The sequence below is a fragment of the Artibeus jamaicensis genome, unplaced genomic scaffold (genome assembly GCF_021234435.1).
Source record: "Artibeus jamaicensis isolate MK-2021 breed Jamaican fruit bat unplaced genomic scaffold, CSHL_Jam_final contig_469, whole genome shotgun sequence".
In the NCBI taxonomy this organism is placed as follows: domain Eukaryota; kingdom Metazoa; phylum Chordata; class Mammalia; order Chiroptera; family Phyllostomidae; genus Artibeus; species Artibeus jamaicensis.
The window spans coordinates 2,601,798-2,621,881 of record NW_026521847.1 but is presented as its reverse complement, the minus strand read 5'-3'; the positions used below and the strand labels follow the sequence as shown (position 1 = coordinate 2,621,881).

Genomic DNA, 20,084 nt, shown 5'->3' with positions numbered 1-20,084 from the left:
GCCTCCAAGAACTTGAGGATCAATAACAAAAACAGCCCAAACCAAGTAGAAGGAAGGAAATAACTAAGACCAGAGCAGAACTAAATGACATAGAGACTAAAAGTACAATTCTAAGGATCAATGAATCCAGGAGTTGGTTCTCTGAAAAGATAATCAAAATAGAGAAGCCTTTAAGTAGGCTCATCAAGAAAAGAAGGGAACGGACACACATAAACACAATCAGAAATGAAAGAGGAGAGATTACAACTGATACCACAGAAATAGAGAGGATTGTAAGAAATTACTATGAAGAACTGTATGCCAAGAAATTTGAGAACCTAGGGGAAATGGACACATTTCTAGAAAAATATAATCTCCCAAAACTCAATGAAAAAGAAGTAGAACAGCTGAATAGACCAATAACAGCAAAAGAAATTGAAGCAGTAATCAAAAAACTCCCATCACACAAAAGCCCCGGACCAGATGGGTTCACAGGAGAATTCTACAAAGCATTTAAGGAAGAGCTAACCCCCATTCTTCACAGACTATTCCAAAAAATCCAAAAGGATAGAAAACTCCCAAACTCCTTTTCTGAAGCCAGCATCATCCTAATTCCAAAACCAGATAGAGACACAACAAAGAAAGAAAACTTCAGGCCAATATCGCTGATGAACACAGACGCTAAAATCCTCAACAAAATATTGGCAAATCGCATCCAACAATATATCCAAAAGATTATACACCATGACCAAGTGGGATTCATCCCAGGGATGCAAGGATGGTTCAACATTCGCAAAACAGTAAATGTACTTCATCACATAAACAAAAGCAAAGACAAAAACCACATGATCATATCAGTAGATGCGGAAAAAGCTTTCGATAAGGTACAACACCCATTTATGATAAAAACACTCAGCAAAGTGGGAATAGAGGGAGCATTCCTCAATATAATAAAGGCCATATATGAGAGACCTACATCCAATATCATACTCAATGGGAAAAAACTAAAAGCTTTTCCATTAAAATCAGGAACAAGACAAGGATGTCCACTTTCACCACTTCTATTCAATATAGTATTAGAAGTTTTGGCCACAGCGATCAGGCAGGAAAAGGAAATAAAAGGCATCCAAATAGGAAAGGAGGAAACAAAACTGTCACTGTTTGCAGATGACATGATAGTGTACATGGAAAATCCTATAGACTCTACCCAAAAACTGCTCAAACTAATTAATGAATTTGGCAAAGCAGCAGGATACAAAGTCAATATCCAGAAATCAAGGCATTTTTGTATACTAACAATGAATCAGCAGAAGCAGTAATCAAGGAAAAAATCCCATTTGATATAGCAAAAAGAAAAATAAAATATCTGGGAATAAACCTAACCAAGCAGGTAAAAGACCTGTATGCAGAAAACTACACAGCCCTGAAGAAAGAAATCAGGGAAGACACAAACAAATGGAAACATATACCTTGTTCATGGATTGGAAGAATTAACATCATCAAAATGTCCATACCACCCAAAGCAATATACACATTCAATGCAATACCTATTAAAGTACCAATGGTGTATTTCACAGACATAGAACAAACACTTCAGAAATTTATATGGAACCATAAACAACCCCGAATAGCAGCTGCTCTTTTGAGAAAGAAGAACAAAGTAGGAGGGATCACAATAGCTGATATCAAACTGTACTACAAAGCCACTGTAATCAAAACAGCCTGGTACTGGCATAAAAACAGGCACATAGACCAATGCAACAGAACAGAGAGCCCAGAAATCAACCCAACTCTCTATAGTCAATTAATATTTGACAAAGGGGGTAGTAACATAAAATGGAGTAAAGATAGCCTCTTCAGCAAATGGTGTTGGGAGAACTGGACAGCTACGTGCAAAAAAATGAAACTTGAGCACCAACTTACACCATACACCAAAATAAATTCAAGGTGGATAAAAGACTTAAATATAAGCCGTGACACCATTAAAGTCCCAGAGGAGAACATTGGCGAGAAAATCTCAGATATTTCACGCAGCAACATTTTTACCAATATGTCCACTAGAGCAAGGAATATAAAGGAAAGAATAAACAAATGGGATCTCATCAAAATTAAAAGCTTCTGCAGGGCTAAAGAAAACAGTATTAAATTAAAAAGACAACCAACTGTATGGGAAAACATATTTGCCAATGATACCTCAGACAAAGGTTTAATCTCCAAAATATACAAAGAACTTACACGACTCCACTCTGGGAAGACATCTAACCCTATTAAAAAATGGGAAAAGGACTTGAACAGACACTTCTCTAAAGAGGACATACAGAATATCCAGAGACACATGAAGAGGTGCTCAATATCATTAGCTATCAGAGAGATGCAAATTAAAACCACAATGAGATACCACTTTACACCAGTCAGGATGGCTATCATAAACAAAGCAACAAACAACAAATGTTGGAGAGGTTGTGGGGAAAAGGGGACCTTAGTTCACTGTTGGTGGGATTGCAGACTGGTACAACCATTATGGAAAACAGTATGGAATTTTCTCAGAAAAATAAAAATCGACCTGCCTTTTGACCCAGCAATTCCACTGCTAGGATTATATCCCAAGAATCCTAAAACATCAATTTCAAAGAACCTATGCACCACAATGTTCATAGTAGCACAATTTACAATAGCCAAGAGTTGGAAGCAACCTAGGTGCCCATCAGTAAACGAATGGATCAAAAAACTGTGTGGTACATATACACAATGGAATTCTATGCAGCAGAGAGAAAGAAGGAGCTACTACCCTTTGCAACAACATGGATGGAACTGGAAAGCATTATGCTGAGTGAAATAGGTCAGGCATTGAAAGACAAATACCATATGATCTCACCTTTGACAGGAAGCTAAAGAATAAAACAAACAAGCAAACAGAATAAAAACAAAGACACTGAAATAGAGAACAAGTGAGCAGTGACCAGAGGGGAGAGGGAAGGGAATTTAAGGGGAAAAAGGGGGAGGGATTTTGAGAAACAAGTATGGAAGACACAGGGATGAGGACTGGGGGAGGGGAAATTGGAGGGAGGGGGGAGACAGGGCGGGGGGTGGGATGGGAGAAATAGATAAAAAAATGTAGTTGAAAAGTAACTAAATAAAATTTATTATAAAAAAAGACTGTTAATAAAAAATACAGTTATGAATTTCCTTTGAAATTGTATAGCAAAACATGACAGAATATTCACAACGATTCACCTATTTTTCCACATTAGATATAAAAATTAAAATAAAACTTGCAGAAAGTTTTGCAAAATGAAAAAATCCCCAAACAAGCCAACATACAAAAAAACAACAACAAAAAAAACACAAAAAGGAGAAATGAAGGTACCTGGTTGGTTTGTTTTTTTTTAAGATTTTATTTATTTATCTTTAGAGGGAGAGAGGAGAGGAGAGAGATATCAATGTATGGTTGCCTCTCGTGAGTCCCCTGCTGGAAACTGGCCTGCAACCCAGGCATGTGCCCTGACTGGGAATCGAACTTGTTTGGTTCGACTGGTTCGCAGGCCTGTGCTCAATCCACTGAACCATACCAGCCAGGGCTGTTTTTATTTTTTATTTTTTTATTTTTAAAAATTTTTTACTTGATTATGCTGTTACAGTTGTTCTATTCCCCCCTTCATTCCCCTCCACCCTACCCCCCCATCCCCACCATTACCCCCCTTTAGTTTATGACCATGTGTCTCAAGTCCTTTAGATTCTATATTTCCCATGCTATTCTTGCCCCCCCCTTCTATTTTCTATCTACTGTCTATGCTACTTATTTTCTATACCTTCTCCCCTCTTCTCCTCCTCCCACTCCCGTGTTGCTAACCCTCCTTGAGATCTTCATTTCTATGTTTCCACTCCTGATCTAGCTGTCCTTTTAGTTTGCTTTTGTTTTAGGTGTGGTTGTTAATAACTGTGAGTTTGCTGTCCTTTCACTGTTCATGTTTTTTTTTTATCTTCTTTTTCTTAGGTAAGTCCCTTTAACATTTCATATAATAAGGGCTTGGTGATGATGAACTCCTTGAATTTGGTCTTATCTGAGAAGCACTTTATCTGTCCTTCCATTCTAAATGAAAGTTTTGCTGGATAGAGCAATCTTGGTTTTAGGTCTTTGGATTTCATGACTTGGAATAGCTCTTTCCAGCAGCCAGGGCTATTTTTAAAGCTATTTAAATACAGTGTTTCGAAGTTCGAGCCCAATACTCCAATGGAAATATAAGTCATATGAGCAATTTTAGATTTTTCTGCAGCCACATTAATAAAGTAAAAAGAAACGGTCAAACTAATTTTAATGTATTTTATTTAATCCAGTGTATCTAAAATATTAGCATTTCAAACTATAACCACTATAAAATTTTTTATTAAGAGAGTTTATATTCTGTTTCTATACCATATCTTCAAAATTTAGGGTATATTTTGTTCTTAAAAACACACTTCAATTCAGATGTTAAATTTTTATTAAAAATATTTGATTTACAAAATATTTTGGTTCCATGCAATCTACCTTTCAAAAGAATAGTTTCATAAACAAATTTGAAGTTTCTCCAATTTTAATTAAGCAAAAACTTATTTCTTCATTTGTGCCAGGTCCCCTTCAAATGCTCAATGGCCACATGAGGCCCTGGCTGCATCTTCACTTGCAGGGCAGAAGGGCAATGTCCACAAGCTAGTCCAGGGGGTCAAACTCATTTTCACTGGGGGCCACGTCAGCTTCACAGTTGCCTTCAAAGAGCCGAATGTAATTTCAACTCCTTAACAGTTAAGGAGTAGTTACATTTACACAGTCCTAAAATTATGTTGACCCTTTGATGGCAACCACAAGGCTGATGTGGCCCCCAGTGAAAATTTCAGGAGTTTGACACTCCTGAGATAGATAATCTGGCTTTTTTACATCTAAAGTGAGCTGAGGGTCCCTTAGGGAAAATGTTACACAAACAGTCTAGTTTAAGAATTGTTTTGTTTTTCTGGGTTATCAAAAAGAATACTATTTATAAGGAAGAATGTTGAATATTTAGCATAAATGGACTAATATTAAAAATACAACAGCTATCCCACAAAACAATAGAAGCTCTGTAAGAGCACAGCTTTATTCGTTTTAACTTGTACTATAATTTTAAGGTATAACAAAAATTGTTAACATAATTATCCTCAGGGAGGGACAAGTGATACAAGTATGAACAATAATAATAATAATAAAAATAACCTTTTTATACAAAACAAAGAAATAGTGATTTAAAACCTTAAAGCTTCAGATTTTGGGCTTATCTGAATTTGAACACAGAATTTAAATCCATCCTAGACAACTGATTGACTTCTATCTCAATTTTAACTAAAATGTTAAAAGTCATCTTAACAGTGGAGTTCATACCTGGATACTGTCGAATGGTGGACACAGAGCTGGTGATTGGGGTGTACGTGTGTGCAGTCAGTGGGTACGCAGAAGGTGGATATGTTGGTAAAAAGTACTGGAACTGAACAGGAACAGATGGTCTACAGATGAAACACAAATAATAATGAGCCAAAATGACCTATTTTCTTCTTTACCTTCAAATGATGCTATCCCCCAGATCCTCTTCATACTCTTAACTGCCATACCAACATTTCCCATGGTCTCAAACAATTAGATAAAAGGAAACAAATTTACAGAGTAACACTTTAAATAAATGAATACTAATAAATACTAATTATACTAATAAATGCAAAACATATGGAATAATAATTAGCAAAACTGACTTAAAAAACCTCAGTAATTGAAGGATCTTCCCTGCTCAATTACACTTGAAAGACTCTAAGCTTAGATTGTTTATACTGACAAATTTTATCAAACATATGTAAAACTGATAATCCCAAACTTATACAAACTGATTCAGAGACCAGAAAAAGAAGAAAAGTGACCTAAGTTATTTTTTGAGCTTAATATAGCCTTGATATCAAAACTCAATAGGGAGAGTATGAGAAAAGATTATAAACAAATTTCATTGATACCAAATTTCTAAATAAAACTGAATTAAGTACTATGTAAAATCAAGTATATCAGGATCAAATATGGTTTATCACAGAAAGATAGGAATGATTCAACATCAGAATTTCTATTAATGGTTCAGATCATATTAAAAATTATTAAAGAACAATCATTTGAAACTTTGAAAAGATTTATAAAAAAACTTAATAGTGTTCATACTTATTTATGATATAAATGTCTAAGAAAACAGGAAGAGAAACAAACTTTGTATCACAAACTGCAAACAGTATCTATAAAAATTTATAATGAAATTTCAGAAGAATTCCCATTCAGGTCAGGAACAAGACAAGGACCCTCATTATCACAGTTATATTCCACATTACATTAGAAGCTCTATCCAACAAGAAAAACATAGGTATACAAAATGGAAATGAAAAAACTCTTTTGTCTCTCAAAAAAACCATCCTATTTGTAGATGAAATAAACATCTACATGGGAAATCTGGAAGAATTTACAAACTTTTAGAGCTATTAGTCATGTTCGGCAAAAATGTTGGACACACACTATATTAAAACGTACATATATTCTTATACATCATAATAATCAAACAAGATCATTTAAAAATGACCCAATCTTAAGAAGACTTCATGTGCACTGTACCATGTCCTGACTGTGGGAAGAAGGGAAATGCAAATATGGAATTGGGGAGGTAATGGGGTTGAACTAGAGGTATAAGGGTGTACTAAAGAGTTTTTTAAATGTTACGTACCAGATTTTTCGGACTATAAGAAGCACCCCCCAAATTTGGGAGGAAAAGGGGTGTACCTTATAGCCCGAATGTAGTTTACCTGGCTTGCTGTGGGGTAGGGGGCAGTGGCAGTGGAGCATGTTATTAAATATTTGACTACATTTTTTGCTTCAATTTTTTTCCCCTATTTTCCTCCGCTAAAATCTAGGTGCATCTTATGGTCTGGAGTGTCTTATAGTCCTAAAAATACAGTACTTCTTACCTCTGTTTCCTCAAAGAGCCTAGAAGAAATGACGATCCAGTAACAATTAACACAGTTAATTGTCTATATCTTAGTTTCTAAATGATGAAAAGGAATCAGGGCTCTTTAGAGAAATGGCAGATTCCAGAAATCAGACAGATAAAATTCAGGAGTTGGCAATTTTGTGGTGGTGGGAAGTGCTAGAATGACCAGGACATGGCAAGAGTTTAGGAACTAGCCAGAAGGCGCTCCCAAAGACCAACCCAGAAACAGTTTGAGCATAAAAACAAGATGACACTAATAAATTTTAGTAATGAATAAAACCAAATCCATAAGCCTATACACAATAAATAAATGGGGATAAAATTTCTTTTTTAAAAATATTTTATTTATTTATTTTTAGAGAGAGGGGAAGGGAAGGAGAAAGAGTGGGAGAGAAACATTAATGTGTGGTTGCCTCTCATGTGTCCCCTGCTGGGGCCTGGCCTGCAAACCAGGCATGTGCCCCGACTGGGAATCGAACTAGCAACCCTTTGCTTCACAGGCAAATCCACTGAGCTACACCAGCCAGGGCTTTTTTTTTTTTGGGGGGGGGGAGGATAAAATTTCTTTACATCAAAATGCCAACTGATAAATGTGAAAGAAATGATAAATAGAAAAAGTCACTATGTTGCAACTATCCAATTGCAATCTTCAATTGATTCGGTGAAGAATCATCAACAAACTACTGTGTGAAAGTTTATTGGGGAACAGGATATTTGTAACCTCAAAGTATTTCCACACAAATTATTTATTTACAAAGAAGATACTCCTTTACAGAAGAAAAGTCTGGCAAGCATCATCTTCATTGATTAATGCTGACATAATTAACAATGGGACAAAAACATAGCATGAGCTCTATGATGTATTAAGTGAGAATGTATCACTCAAGTGGTATTCAGTCAAAAAATACAACTTCAATATCACTATGATAAAACAATCTGACAAGTCCAAATTGAAGAATATTCTACAGATCTGGTCTATCTGTATTCATAAAAAAAGGTCAAATTGTGAAAGAAATAAAAAAAATCATTTCAGGGATAATAGTATTGTGGTTAAGAAAGAGATGTCTTTGTTCTTCAGAGTGAAAATGGAAGGATAAAAATTAGGGATAAAGGGTCATAATGCTGTTAACTTTCATACTCTCAAAATAAACAAACAAATACACAAAATAAAACAATGCATACTAAGAGAACATCAAAAAAGGGAGGATGGCTGAGTAAATATGGACACTGTTCATAAAACTAAGAAAATAATTATTTTCAGGGGGAAATTTTGTAAGTAAGAATAAGTAAATATATGCTATATTTGTGGGACATTTTGTTTTATTGAAAATTCAAAACAATTAATGACACAATGAGACAATATAACAGGCAATTCTCTCCTACCTGTTGTCACTGCGAGTTTCCATGGCCACAGGATTTGGAGAGGCCCGATGCCCTGAGATGGGAATCAGGCTGCTCCTCTCTGTGGGGTAGTCAGGTTGGATCCTAGGGGAAGTGTGTGTGATCTGCTGAGGCACCACCTTAGCTACAAAAGTAAACCAATTACATTACTGCTTACATGCTTCTATCGGCAAGCCACAGCATTCTTGGCCAGCAATAATGTTAAGAATGCAAATCATAAGAAAGCCTGGATTTTTAGTTTTAATCAAAATAAAAAATGAAAGATGAGTACATAATGTTACACTAATTGTTTCAGTCTAATAATCCACTAATATATACAACCTGTTATTTGTTAATGCAGGGTTCAACATTAATACTTTAACAAAAATGTCACCAACCACACCTGTTTCTTCTTACCTGAATTCTTTGAGCCTGCCCCTTAAAAAATTTTTTTTAATTAAATAATTTCAACAAAAATATAAATACAGAAATGACAAAGACCTTAGATTCTACTCTGTAAGTAATTGGGTCCTTAACTACTAATAACATGTTACTAAGTGTTGAGTATTCCATTTAAATTTCGAAGTCTCAGTTTCCTCACATATGAAGCCTTCTCTAGAAAAATGACTTAATTTGAATATCCTTGTAATTTTATCTAACACTTTATAGCAAAATCAAAATAAATAGTTTTCAAATTTAATATAACATTCAAAATTTGCTTACCTCTACAATTTGTAATCCATTTTTTTTTAGGTGGTATAGCTGAACTTTGTTTACAGTTCCTATAAACCTATCTGTTAACTCTCTCTATACCTGGGAATTTACACAGAAAAGCTGGGACTTCAGAGATACAGAGGGACCCAGTTTCCATGTGTGTAAAGACCCAAGTTACTGCAGTGGCAGGCACATAACAAACAGACACTAGGATGATGCCACCACATTACCCAAAGTGCTATGCACGAAAAACCAAAAATAAGAAGCACAAACCCACCACGAAGCCTAGCTATTTCCTTAGGGAGGAAGCTAGAGAAGTCTGTGCCGGATGATGGTTGAGATGCCCTATTTGACCACTGATGATGGCATCTATTAACTAACAGAGTTTTCCATCAGTAGTAGTAGGTAGAGCATTGAGTGGAAAGAAACTAAACCTTATTTTTCACTGTGCCCATTAAAGGCAACTGAAAATAATACTGGCAATAGGAATGCAATGATCATTTGGCAGGGTAACTAACCAGTGGTTGGTGACTGTAAACAAACCCCACAATTTACCTTTACTTTTTTTCTAATTAAAAAAGCCATATTCTCAATTATTAAAAATAAATCTTAACAAAAAATATAATGCAGAAATCACAAGTTGGCCATAATGCTGTCTCCAAAGATAATCTCATTTTCTGGATGCTGTGACTGCTTTTTATAGTTCGAAGACCATCATCATGTGTGGGTCACAGCAAAAAGAAAATCAGGATGGTATTCTATTGGAAGCCAAGTATCCATTAGAAGAGAAAACTCTATGTTCATCATTAATCAGTCTTTTTTTCCCTGACCCAATACATTCTTATTAGTAACAATGGCTGAATCCAATATTTAATCTCACCTGGAAAAAGCAAGTGTCACCTGGAAAAACCCACTTAGGTGATTTTAATATATCTCCTATACCCAAAGTTGAAGATCAGTGCTGCAGGGTTAATGCCAAGTCTCCCTCCTCAATTGAGGTACTTGTCTACAGGTATCCTATTATGATGTAATAAAAGAGTAGGATACTATAAAAGAGGAAAACAAAACTAGAGCATAAACCTGATGGAACTTAGATGAAACTAATCACATTAAGTGGCAGATGTTAAATCTGTTTGGACATTTTTATCAAATGATTTTCATATCTAGAATTCAGTAAATGGTTAAAATTCAAAGATAAATGAGCTGGGGAGATAGAGAATACAGTAACTTAGGACAAGTAAAAAGTTGGTGGTTCTAGGCAAAATGAATGAACAGAGTTCAGTCTCCTGGTACTTTCAGTGAGTTGACTTCCACAGTGTGATCTCTTAAGAAGATACACTGACATTAACAAGAACTAATCTCAAAACAGTTTTTCACAGAGAGGCAAAACCAGAGAGCCCCTATAGGGTACACTGCCCCCTCTTAAATGTTCTGATTTTCTTCATAGCTATAGATTCCCTAATGAGAGTCTAGAACGTAAGAATTAAAAGAGTGGACTTGGCTCTGTTGTCATAGCACTGACAATAACCGATGACAATGCTAAGGATAGCCAGAAATTGGTCTGACATGACAACATGGAATAATCAATGAAAAAGAACATTTCAATGAGAGTAGTACAACAAAAATGCACTACTGCTCAAACCACACACAGACATAACAAATTTCTTTTTACGGGAGTAAAATTAACTTCCTAGGCATATGAGAGATGCTTGGTGCCAAGCTGTAGTGAGCAGTAACATGCAAAAGACCCAGTAGCAGTGTCCTCTCCACTAAAAGCTTTTTGTGGGGCTGAGTACCAATTTAAAGGCTGGTATAACGCAGTTATCTAAAAGAGGAGTAAAAGTTTCCTGGGACCAACCATTATTGTGCAAATTGTCCTCAAAGTTCAGTAAGAGGGCTATTAAGGTGCAGTCTATCTCACAGGTAAGGAAGGCAAGTAAGAAGAGACCGCCCCAGGGCTAGAACACAGCAGGTAGGGAATCTGTGCCTGGTCACCAGATTCTGATAATTCAGTATGTACTATGTCATCTGACAAAAAGCAGTCTGTACTTCTAAAAAGTACAATATATTAAAAATATGGCAGCTATCTCAGATCTTTGGGAGTGAAGAACAGTAAGATGACATGCTCATCATTACAGAACCAAGGCAAAGGTAAAAACTAAAATTCATGGCTGGTAGATTAAACAGAGCAGTCTCATGGGCTGTGGTCTCTGCCCTGGAAGATGTGAAATAGCTGCTATAGCAGACCTCGGTAACCTGTGGTCTGTGAGACAAATCCTGCCTAATATCTGTTTCTGTGAGCTAATAAGCACTGTGACACATAAAATTATATGATATTCAAATTTTGATGTCCTTAAAATCTTAATGAAACGTAGGCATGCCGATTTGTTTACATATTATCCACTGGTGAGTAGTTGTGGCACAGACTTACGAAGTCTGAAAAACCTAAAACATTTACTATCTGGTCCTGTGGTAAGTTTGCCAATACTTGTGCTCCTGATGACTAAAGTTTGGCTACTAGAAACCTTTCAAAAATTATTTACTGACTGACTAATTTTTAGAGGGGTGGTGGGGGGAGAGAGAGACAGACAGAAAAACACTAATTTCTTGTTCCACTTATTTATGCATTCATCAGTTGCTTCTTGTATGTGTCCTGACTGGGAATCAATCCACAACCTTGGTAGTATTGGGATGATGCTCTAAACAACCAAGCTACCCGTCCAGGGCCAAAGATTTTTTATACACATATTTAAAGGGGGAATAAACAAATTTTAGAAGTTTTGAAGTATCTTGAGGCAGGACTCAGATGAAAAGCTAGGTAATCAACTTAAGATTTAGCTATCTTCCCACTTTTATATCACCCGATGATTTTTCCTAAACAATCTGTCTGTATACAAATTCTCTTCATTCCATTATCTCTGCTTCTTTCTTTTCTTGTTGTTCTTGTGTAACTGAATGAGTAAAGTTAATTTACTTCTTTAAAAAGGTACACATAAAAGTAAAGATTGATGAATGAGGAAGTTAAATGTAGACTTAAAAGTTTACTTTAAGCTCTTTAAGATTACTTTCCTGTCTTCTCCTACCTTCAATGGCAAATATGTATGACAAATAATATTAAAAGATAAGTTCACTTTTACTTTGCAAATTAACAACAATAAAAAAATAAATATTATCCATCTATAAGAAAAGCTGGTCAGAGGAGCTGAAAAATTCCTTTTAAGCTTCTATCTGAAGGGTATACAATACTTACCAACTGGGATGTTTGAGGTGGTCACAGCAGTAGCATGGGATGAATGTGAGGGCATCGTCATAGTAACGATTGTACTTGTGGGAGCTTGTGTGTGTGACACAGTTCCTAAAATGGGAGGGAAAAAGAAAATTCAACAATGGCTGCTCTGGACACACTACAGGTTGTCAAAATCCTGATAAAAGCTGTTGGGAAAAGTTAACAGAATTTTCATAGCCTATTCTTTCTCTCTGACTGAAGCTGAGAAATAAAAAATTAACCTACCATTTACGCTTCATTTTCCCATGACAGAAAGAGTGAGAACGGTGGCTGACTTACCAGCTGTGGTTGCAGAAGAAATGGTGTTTGTTGCCAAAATAGGTGCTACTGTTGCTGCAGCCACTGGTGTGCCAGTACTGAAGATAGTTTTCTGTGGCAGAAAAACCCAGAACACAGTTATAAACAGGAACAGTTCCCATTCAATCCACTTAAAAGCAATCACTGCCACCAACATGGTCAGGTTCTTAGCATGTTCTACATAATTGTGGTTTCAACCCACAGAAGAACCATACAGATAGTTCTTCCCCTCTGGTTATACCTGAGCCATGGTATGAAGCTGCTGTTTTGGCGTCCCTAACCCAGGGTGAGAAGGCAGTGTGATTCTTGTTGTTACATCCCGTGATTGAGCAGGACGCTGAATACTAATTGCTGCAGATGGTGGATGCTGGATAGATAATGTCGGTCGACTGAAAAAATAGAAAAGACATGATTTATAATCTGTCTCCAAACACAAGGCAGGCATCAAGGCCACTTACCACCTTGTACTTGATCTGACTCATATAGCTGTATTTTTTTTTCAGAGTTCTGTGAGGTCTGCTGGTGAACCAGTGAAGTAAATGGCTCATCTAGTTTCTCTTTTGAGGAGACTTCCGCCAAGATGGAGGCATAAATGGAAACACTGTGCCTTCTCACACAACCAAGTTTAAAGACAACAAAGTTTTAGTAAAAAAATATGCAGCCAAAACACATAAAATTGACCTATATGGAAGTCTGACAACAACGAACCTTTCAGCCAGACCGGTAAGAGGTGGCAAAGCCAGCAGCGAAGTGGGGTTGGGCAGGAAAGATCCACCAAACCAACTCAGGTGCACAACCCAGTCACGTGACCCAGGAGCACAGGCAGCCGTGGGCGGATCCCAGGTGTGGAGTAGCGACAGGCCGACCCACTGAGGACACAAGGTGGCAGGCTGACTGCGGTCACACATTTGTGCGCAGATAAACCAGCAAAGGAGCAAGCAGTGAGACAGACCATGTAAGCCCCGGTGGCAAGAAGCAGCAGAGGGGACCACCACTGCCCCCCTTTGACCCCGCCCCCACATACAACATCACAAACCAGCGACCTGGGTGGCCCCGAACTGGTGAACACCTAAGGCTCCTCTCCTCATACGTAACAACCACAAACAGACCAAAACATAGCTCAAGAAGAACTCAAAGCCCCAGAGCCAATAACTCTAAGCGACCAAGAAATAGCCAAACTTTCAGATGCACAATTCAAAACACTGGTGATGAGGATGCTCACAGAACTGGTTGATTTTAGTCTCAAATTAGAGGAACACATGAAGACTAAACTAATTGAAATGAAGCAAATTGCACAGGGAACCAATAGTGATGGAAAGAAAACTGGGACTCAAATCAATGGAATAGACCAGAAGGAAGAAAGAAACACACAAACAGAAGAATGAAGAAACAAGAACTCAGAAAAATGAGGAGAGGTTTAGGGACCTCCAGAACATCTTTAAAAGATGCAACATCCCAATTATAGGGGTATCAGAAGGGGAAGAGGAAGAGCAACAAGTAGAAAACTTAGTTGAACAAATAATAAAGGAGAACTTCCCCAATCAGGAGAACGTCCCCAATCTGGCCAAGGAAATAGACCCCCAGGAAGTCCAGGAAGCTCAGAGAGTCCCAAAGAAGGGGAATCCAAAGAAGAACACACGAAGGCATATCATAATTACATTACCCAAGATTAAAATGAAGGAGAGAATCCTAGAAGCAGCAAGAGATAAGGGGACAGTCACCTACAAAGCAGTTCCCATCAGACTGTCAGCTGATTTCTCAAAAGAAACCTTACAGACAAAAAGGGGCTGGAAAGAAATATTCCAAGTCATGAAATCCAAAGACCTACTCCAAGATTGCTCTATCCAGCAAAGCTTTCATTTAGAATGGAAGGGCAGATAAAGTGTTTCTCAGATAAGGACAAGTTCAAGGAGTTTAACACCAAGCCCTTATTATTTGAAATGTTAAAGGAACTTATCTAAGAAAAAGATAAAAAATATGAACAGTGTAAGGACAGCAAATGACAGTTATTAACAACCATACCTAAAACAAAAGCAAACTAAGAGGACAACTAGATGAGGAACAGAACCATAGAAATGAAGATCACATGGAGGGTTAGCAACAGGGGAGTGGGAGGAGGAGAAGAGGGGAGAAGGTACAGAGAATAAGTAGCATAGCCAGAAGGTAGAAAACAGACAGGGGGGAGGGCAAGAATAATATGGGGAATGTAGAAGCTAAAGAACTGGTGACACATGGACATGAACTAAAGGGGGGGAATGGGAGGGAGGGGGTGTGCAGGGTGGAGGGGAATGAAGCGGGGGAATGGGACAACTGTAATGGCATCTTCAAAAATATATTAAAAAAACTATTACTCATAGCACAAAATTATCTGGAACAACTACTTAAGTTAACTACTTACTGTTAAGCTGTCTTCTTTCATAAATATTAATAAAAACATGACAGGAATATAACTTTAAAAAACCCCTACAAGCTATAAAAAAAATCTGTAAAGCTGACTGTGTAAAGAAATAAGCAAACCTCCTACATAGCAAATTATACAAAGTATAATCTTCTGAATATACTAAGAACTCGTAGAAATCAAAAATAGCAGCCTAATAAAAAATAGCCAGAAAAATACAAATAGTTTGCTAAAAAGAAAACGCAAATGGTCCCTTGACAAAGAAAAGATACTCACTCTCACTCATAGGAAGAGGAACGCAATTTAAAATACTCTGAGATATCATCATTCACCTATTACCTTGGCAAAAATACCTTCCCCAAGTTGACATCATTCTCTGCTATTCAGTCTCTAAGGAAATAGGCAATTTTAAACATTCTGGAGGGAGTATAAATTGGTATAAACCTCAGTGAAGGCAATTAGACAGTAGATACTGTCTGATCACTGAGAATTCATCCTATAGATATTCTTGCACACATGCATAATGACCTACGTAAATGTGTAAGATTATTCACTGCAATATTATTTATGATAGTAAAGTACTGGAAAGAACCATAAATCCATTTACACAATAGATCATTATTGTTTCAAGTAAAAGAACACTAAAATTATGTACTAAAATGAAAAGCTTTTGATATATGCTGTTATATGAAGAAAGTAAAGAGGAATATAGAAATTAAACATTCTTTTGTGTGAAAAGAGAAAAGTAAGAATTGCATTTGCATTTGGCTGTATTTAAGAAGCACTGGAAGGATATCTAAAAAAAACTATTACCATTCAGACTTCCAGTCAAGATGGCGGTATACGTAGATATGGATCACCTCGCCGCACAACCACATCAAAATTACAACTAAAACATAGAAAGATCATCACTCAGGAACGTCAGAAATCAGGTTGAATGGAAATCTACATCTGTCCAGACTGGTAAGGAGGGGTGTACACACAGAAGGGGCTGGTCTCTCACCTACATATGGTAGATAAAATTTTGGATATTTGGAAGGGATATCTCAGGAGCGAGGCATCCATCCCAACCCAATACCAGGCCCCCAGGTCCAGGGTTACAGTGCCAGGAAAAAACTCCCCACAACTTCGGGCTGCAAAAACCAGTGGGGACTGAGTCAGTGGAAGAGACTGCTGGAACCCCAAGCAGTTCCTCTTAATAATCCACACACAATGTTACTTAGAGTCACTCCTTCTGAGCTCCAGGACAGAGACAGCAACTTGAAAGGCACCAGCGGCATAGTGGGTGAATATTAAGTGTCTGGCATCTAGTCAAGCAGAGGCCATTATCCCTTTTCTAAACCCTCCCCACAGAGCTAGCAAGCTGGGACCACATCTCAAACTCCATTAACCTGGTAAAATGGCTAACACCATTTTACCCACCTTGGAGATCCCCAGAGACTCTACCCTACCCATCTCATGGGACCACCTAAGCTGCTTCTCCATATCAATGGCTGATCTTAGCTCATGCTTCACAACTCCTAGATCCTATCAAACAAGCAATTGTTGGCTTCAGTGAACCGCAGGTACAGCACTAGGAACAACTAACCTAGATTCTCAGCCTGGCTTCACCTGGGAATCTCCAAGCCCAATACAAGTAGCAGCTATCTGAGATTGCTTTATAGCTCAGGCACGGTGGCCACCAGCAAAACATAGGTGGTGGCTGACCTTGGCCTGTACCACCCATGAAACCCCAAGGCCAGCGCCACCCAGGGGACAGCTACAGACCACATCAGAGCACCATCACCCTGCCCCTGCACAAATGATGCCCCCTGGAGAACGGAAGTTGATGCTAATTGGTCACAGCCAATCCTGCAGCTGACTGGCCTGGATAAATCCATCCCATTGATCTGCCAACAGCAACCAAGGCTCAGCTACAAAAGCAGGCTGTACTCAGCCCACACGAACGGCACGCCTCAAGTACACAGCTTGGGTGACAGGGAAGTCTGTGCCACTGGACGCTATAGGGTACCTGCTACATTAGTCCACACTACCAAGATACAGAGTCAAAGCACCTCTACCTAATACATACACACAAACACAGGGAGGCTTCCAAAATGAAGAGACAAAGAAACATGGCCCAGAGGAAAGAACTTATTAAGACCACAAAAAGAGCTAAACAAAATGGAGATAAGCAATCTATCAGATACAGAGTTCAAAACACTATTATAAGGATACTCAAAGAACTTAGTGAAGACCTCAACATAATAAAAAAGATCCACTCAGAAATGAAGGATAGGACTTCCGCCAAGATGGAGGTATAGGTGGATGTGCCGTGCCTTCTCACACAACCAAGTTTAGGGACAACTAAATATTAGCATCAGAAAACACAACCAGAACACGAAAAATTGAACTTTTCGGAGGTCCCTTAACAACAAATTCTTCGGCCCGACCGGTAAGGGGCGAAACCGGGGTCTCGTGAGGGGTTGCACAGGAGGACTCCGGTTGGACGGACCCGGGCGCGGAATCCAGACACGCGAATCCAGACGCACGGGTTCCAAACGCAGGATTGCACCTAGTGAGCGACCGAGCAACCCACCGGGTGAGCGACTGCAGAGGAGACAGTGGGGAGGCGGTGCTGCGTGTTGACTGCGGTCGCCTATCTGCGCGCGAGCGGACAGGCGAGGGAGTGGGCGGTTAGACCGGCCGCGACGGGTGGAGGGCGCCACCATTTCCCCACTCTGACCACGCCTCCACATACAGCGTCACAACCCAGCGACTTGGGAGTCCAAGGCGCCGCTTCTCCCACTTAAAGGGCCAGAACAGACCAAAAATGTCGCAGGAAGACCTCAAAGCCCCAGAGATAAATCTAAGCGACGAAGAAATAGCAAAACTCTCAGACGCACAGTTTAAAACACTGGTCATCAGGTTCCTCACAGATCTGGTTGATTATAGTCACAAATTAGAGAAACATATGAAGGCTAAACTAATGGAAATGAATGGAATTCCACAGGAAACCCATAGCGATGAAAAGGAAACTGGGACTCAAATCAATGGAGTGGACCAGAAGAAAGCAAATAATGGCCAAACAGAAAAGAGTCAAGAAGCAAGAATTCAAAGAAATGAGGAGAGTCTTAGGAACCTCCAGGACATCTTTAAACGCCCCAATATCCGAATTATAGGGGCACCAGAAGGGGGAAAGGCACAGCCACCAGTGGAAAACTTATTTGAACAAATAATAAAAGAAAATTTCCCCAATCTGGCAAAGGAAATAGACTTCCAAGAAATCCAAGAAGCCCAGAGAGTACCAAAAAAGTTGGACTCAAGAAGAAACACACCAAGGCACATCATAATTACATTGGCCAAAATTAAAATGAAGGAGAGAATCCTAGAAGCAGCAAGAGCTAAGGGGACAATCACCTACAAAGGAGTCCCCATCAGACTGTCAGCAGATTTCTCAAAAGACACCTTACAGGCAAGAAGGGGCTGGAAAGAAATATTCCAAGTCATGAAATCTAAAGACCTACAACCAAGATTGCTCTATCCAGCAAAACTTTCATTTAGAATGGAAGGACAGATAAGGTGCTTCGCAGATAAGATCAAATTCAAGGAGTTCATCATCACCAAGCCCTTATTATATGAAATGTTAAAGGGACTTATCTAAGAAAAAGAAGTTAAAGAAACATGAACAGTGAAAGAACAACAAGCTCACAGTTATTAACAACCATACCTAAAATGAAAGCAAACTAAAAGGACAGCTAGATCAGGAGTGGAAACATAGAAATGAAGATCTCAAGGAGGGTTAGCAACAGGGGAGTGGGAGGAGGAGATGGGGGGAGAAGGTACAGAAAATAAGTAGCATAGACAGTAGATAGAAAATAGATGGGGGGGCAAGAATAGCATGGGAAATATAGAACCTAAAGGACTTGAGACACATGGACATAAACTAAAGGGGGGTAATGGTGGGGAGGGAGGGCAGGGTGGAGGGGAATGAAGGGGGGAATAGAACAACTGTAACAGCATAATCAATTTTAAAAAATAAATTAAAAAAAAAAAAAGAAATGAAGGATACACTAATTAAAATAAAGAACAATTCACAGGGAAACAACAGTAAAGTAGATGAAGCGAAGAATCAAATCAATGATTTTGAACATAGGTAGGCAAAAAACAACCAATCAGAACAAGAAGAAAAAAGAATCCAAAAAATGAGGAAAGTATAAGAACCTTCTGGGACAACATCAAGAAGTCCAACATTTGTGTCATAAGGGTGCTAGAAGGAGAAGAGAAAGAGCAAGAATTTGGAAATCTATTAGAAAAAATAATGAAAGAAAACCTACCTAATTTAGTGAAGGAAATAGACATACAAGTCCATGAAGCACAGAGTCCCAAACTAGATGGATGCAAAGAGGCCCACTCCAAGACACATCATAATTAAAATGCCAAATGTTTAAGATAAAAATTTGAGAATCTTAAAAGCAGCAAGAGAAAAAGATGTTAGTTACCTACGAGGGAGTTCCCGTAGACTATTAGCTAATTTCTCAAAAGAAACTTTATAGGCCGAAGGAACTTGCAAGAAATATTCAAAGCCATGAAAAGCAGGGACCAAGGTTGGCCATGATTGCTCTACCCAACAAAAATATCATTTAAAAATACAAGGGGAGATAAAGGGCTTCCCAGACAAGGAAAAACTAAAGGAGTTCATCATTACCAAACCATTATTATTTTAAATGTTAAAGGGACTTATTTAAGAAAAAGAAGATGATCAAAACTATGAACAATATAATTGCAGAAAAATATAAATCGCCAATTGAATCTAAAAAACAAACTATGCAAACAAAAAGAACAGAGACAGAATCATGGATACAGAGGGCATTTTGATGGCTGCCAGATGGAAGGAGGCTGTGGAGGAATGAGTGAAGAAGCAAGGGGATTAGAATCACAAATAGGTAATTACAGAATAGCCACGGGGATGTAAAATACAGTATAAGAAATGGAGTAGCCAAAGAACTTATACACATGACCCATGGACATG

General features: G+C 38.2%; 1 protein-coding gene across 6 annotated transcripts in view; it reads right to left on the bottom strand.

The window, feature by feature from the left end:
* SAP130 (Sin3A associated protein 130) overlaps nt 1–20,084 on the bottom strand; it is a 99,208-nt gene that overhangs the window by 57,589 nt on the left and 21,535 nt on the right. For all 6 annotated transcript variants that reach the window (XM_037125628.2, XM_053667471.1, XM_053667473.1 and 3 more), the window contains 5 exons: nt 12,917–13,064; nt 12,658–12,748; nt 12,343–12,447; nt 8,382–8,523; nt 5,372–5,493 (listed from right to left, as the gene is read on the bottom strand). In XM_037125628.2, the coding sequence (XP_036981523.2) occupies nt 5,372–5,493; nt 8,382–8,523; nt 12,343–12,447; nt 12,658–12,748; nt 12,917–13,064 (608 nt within the window). The remainder of the gene's footprint in view (nt 1–5,371; nt 5,494–8,381; nt 8,524–12,342; nt 12,448–12,657; nt 12,749–12,916; nt 13,065–20,084) is intronic.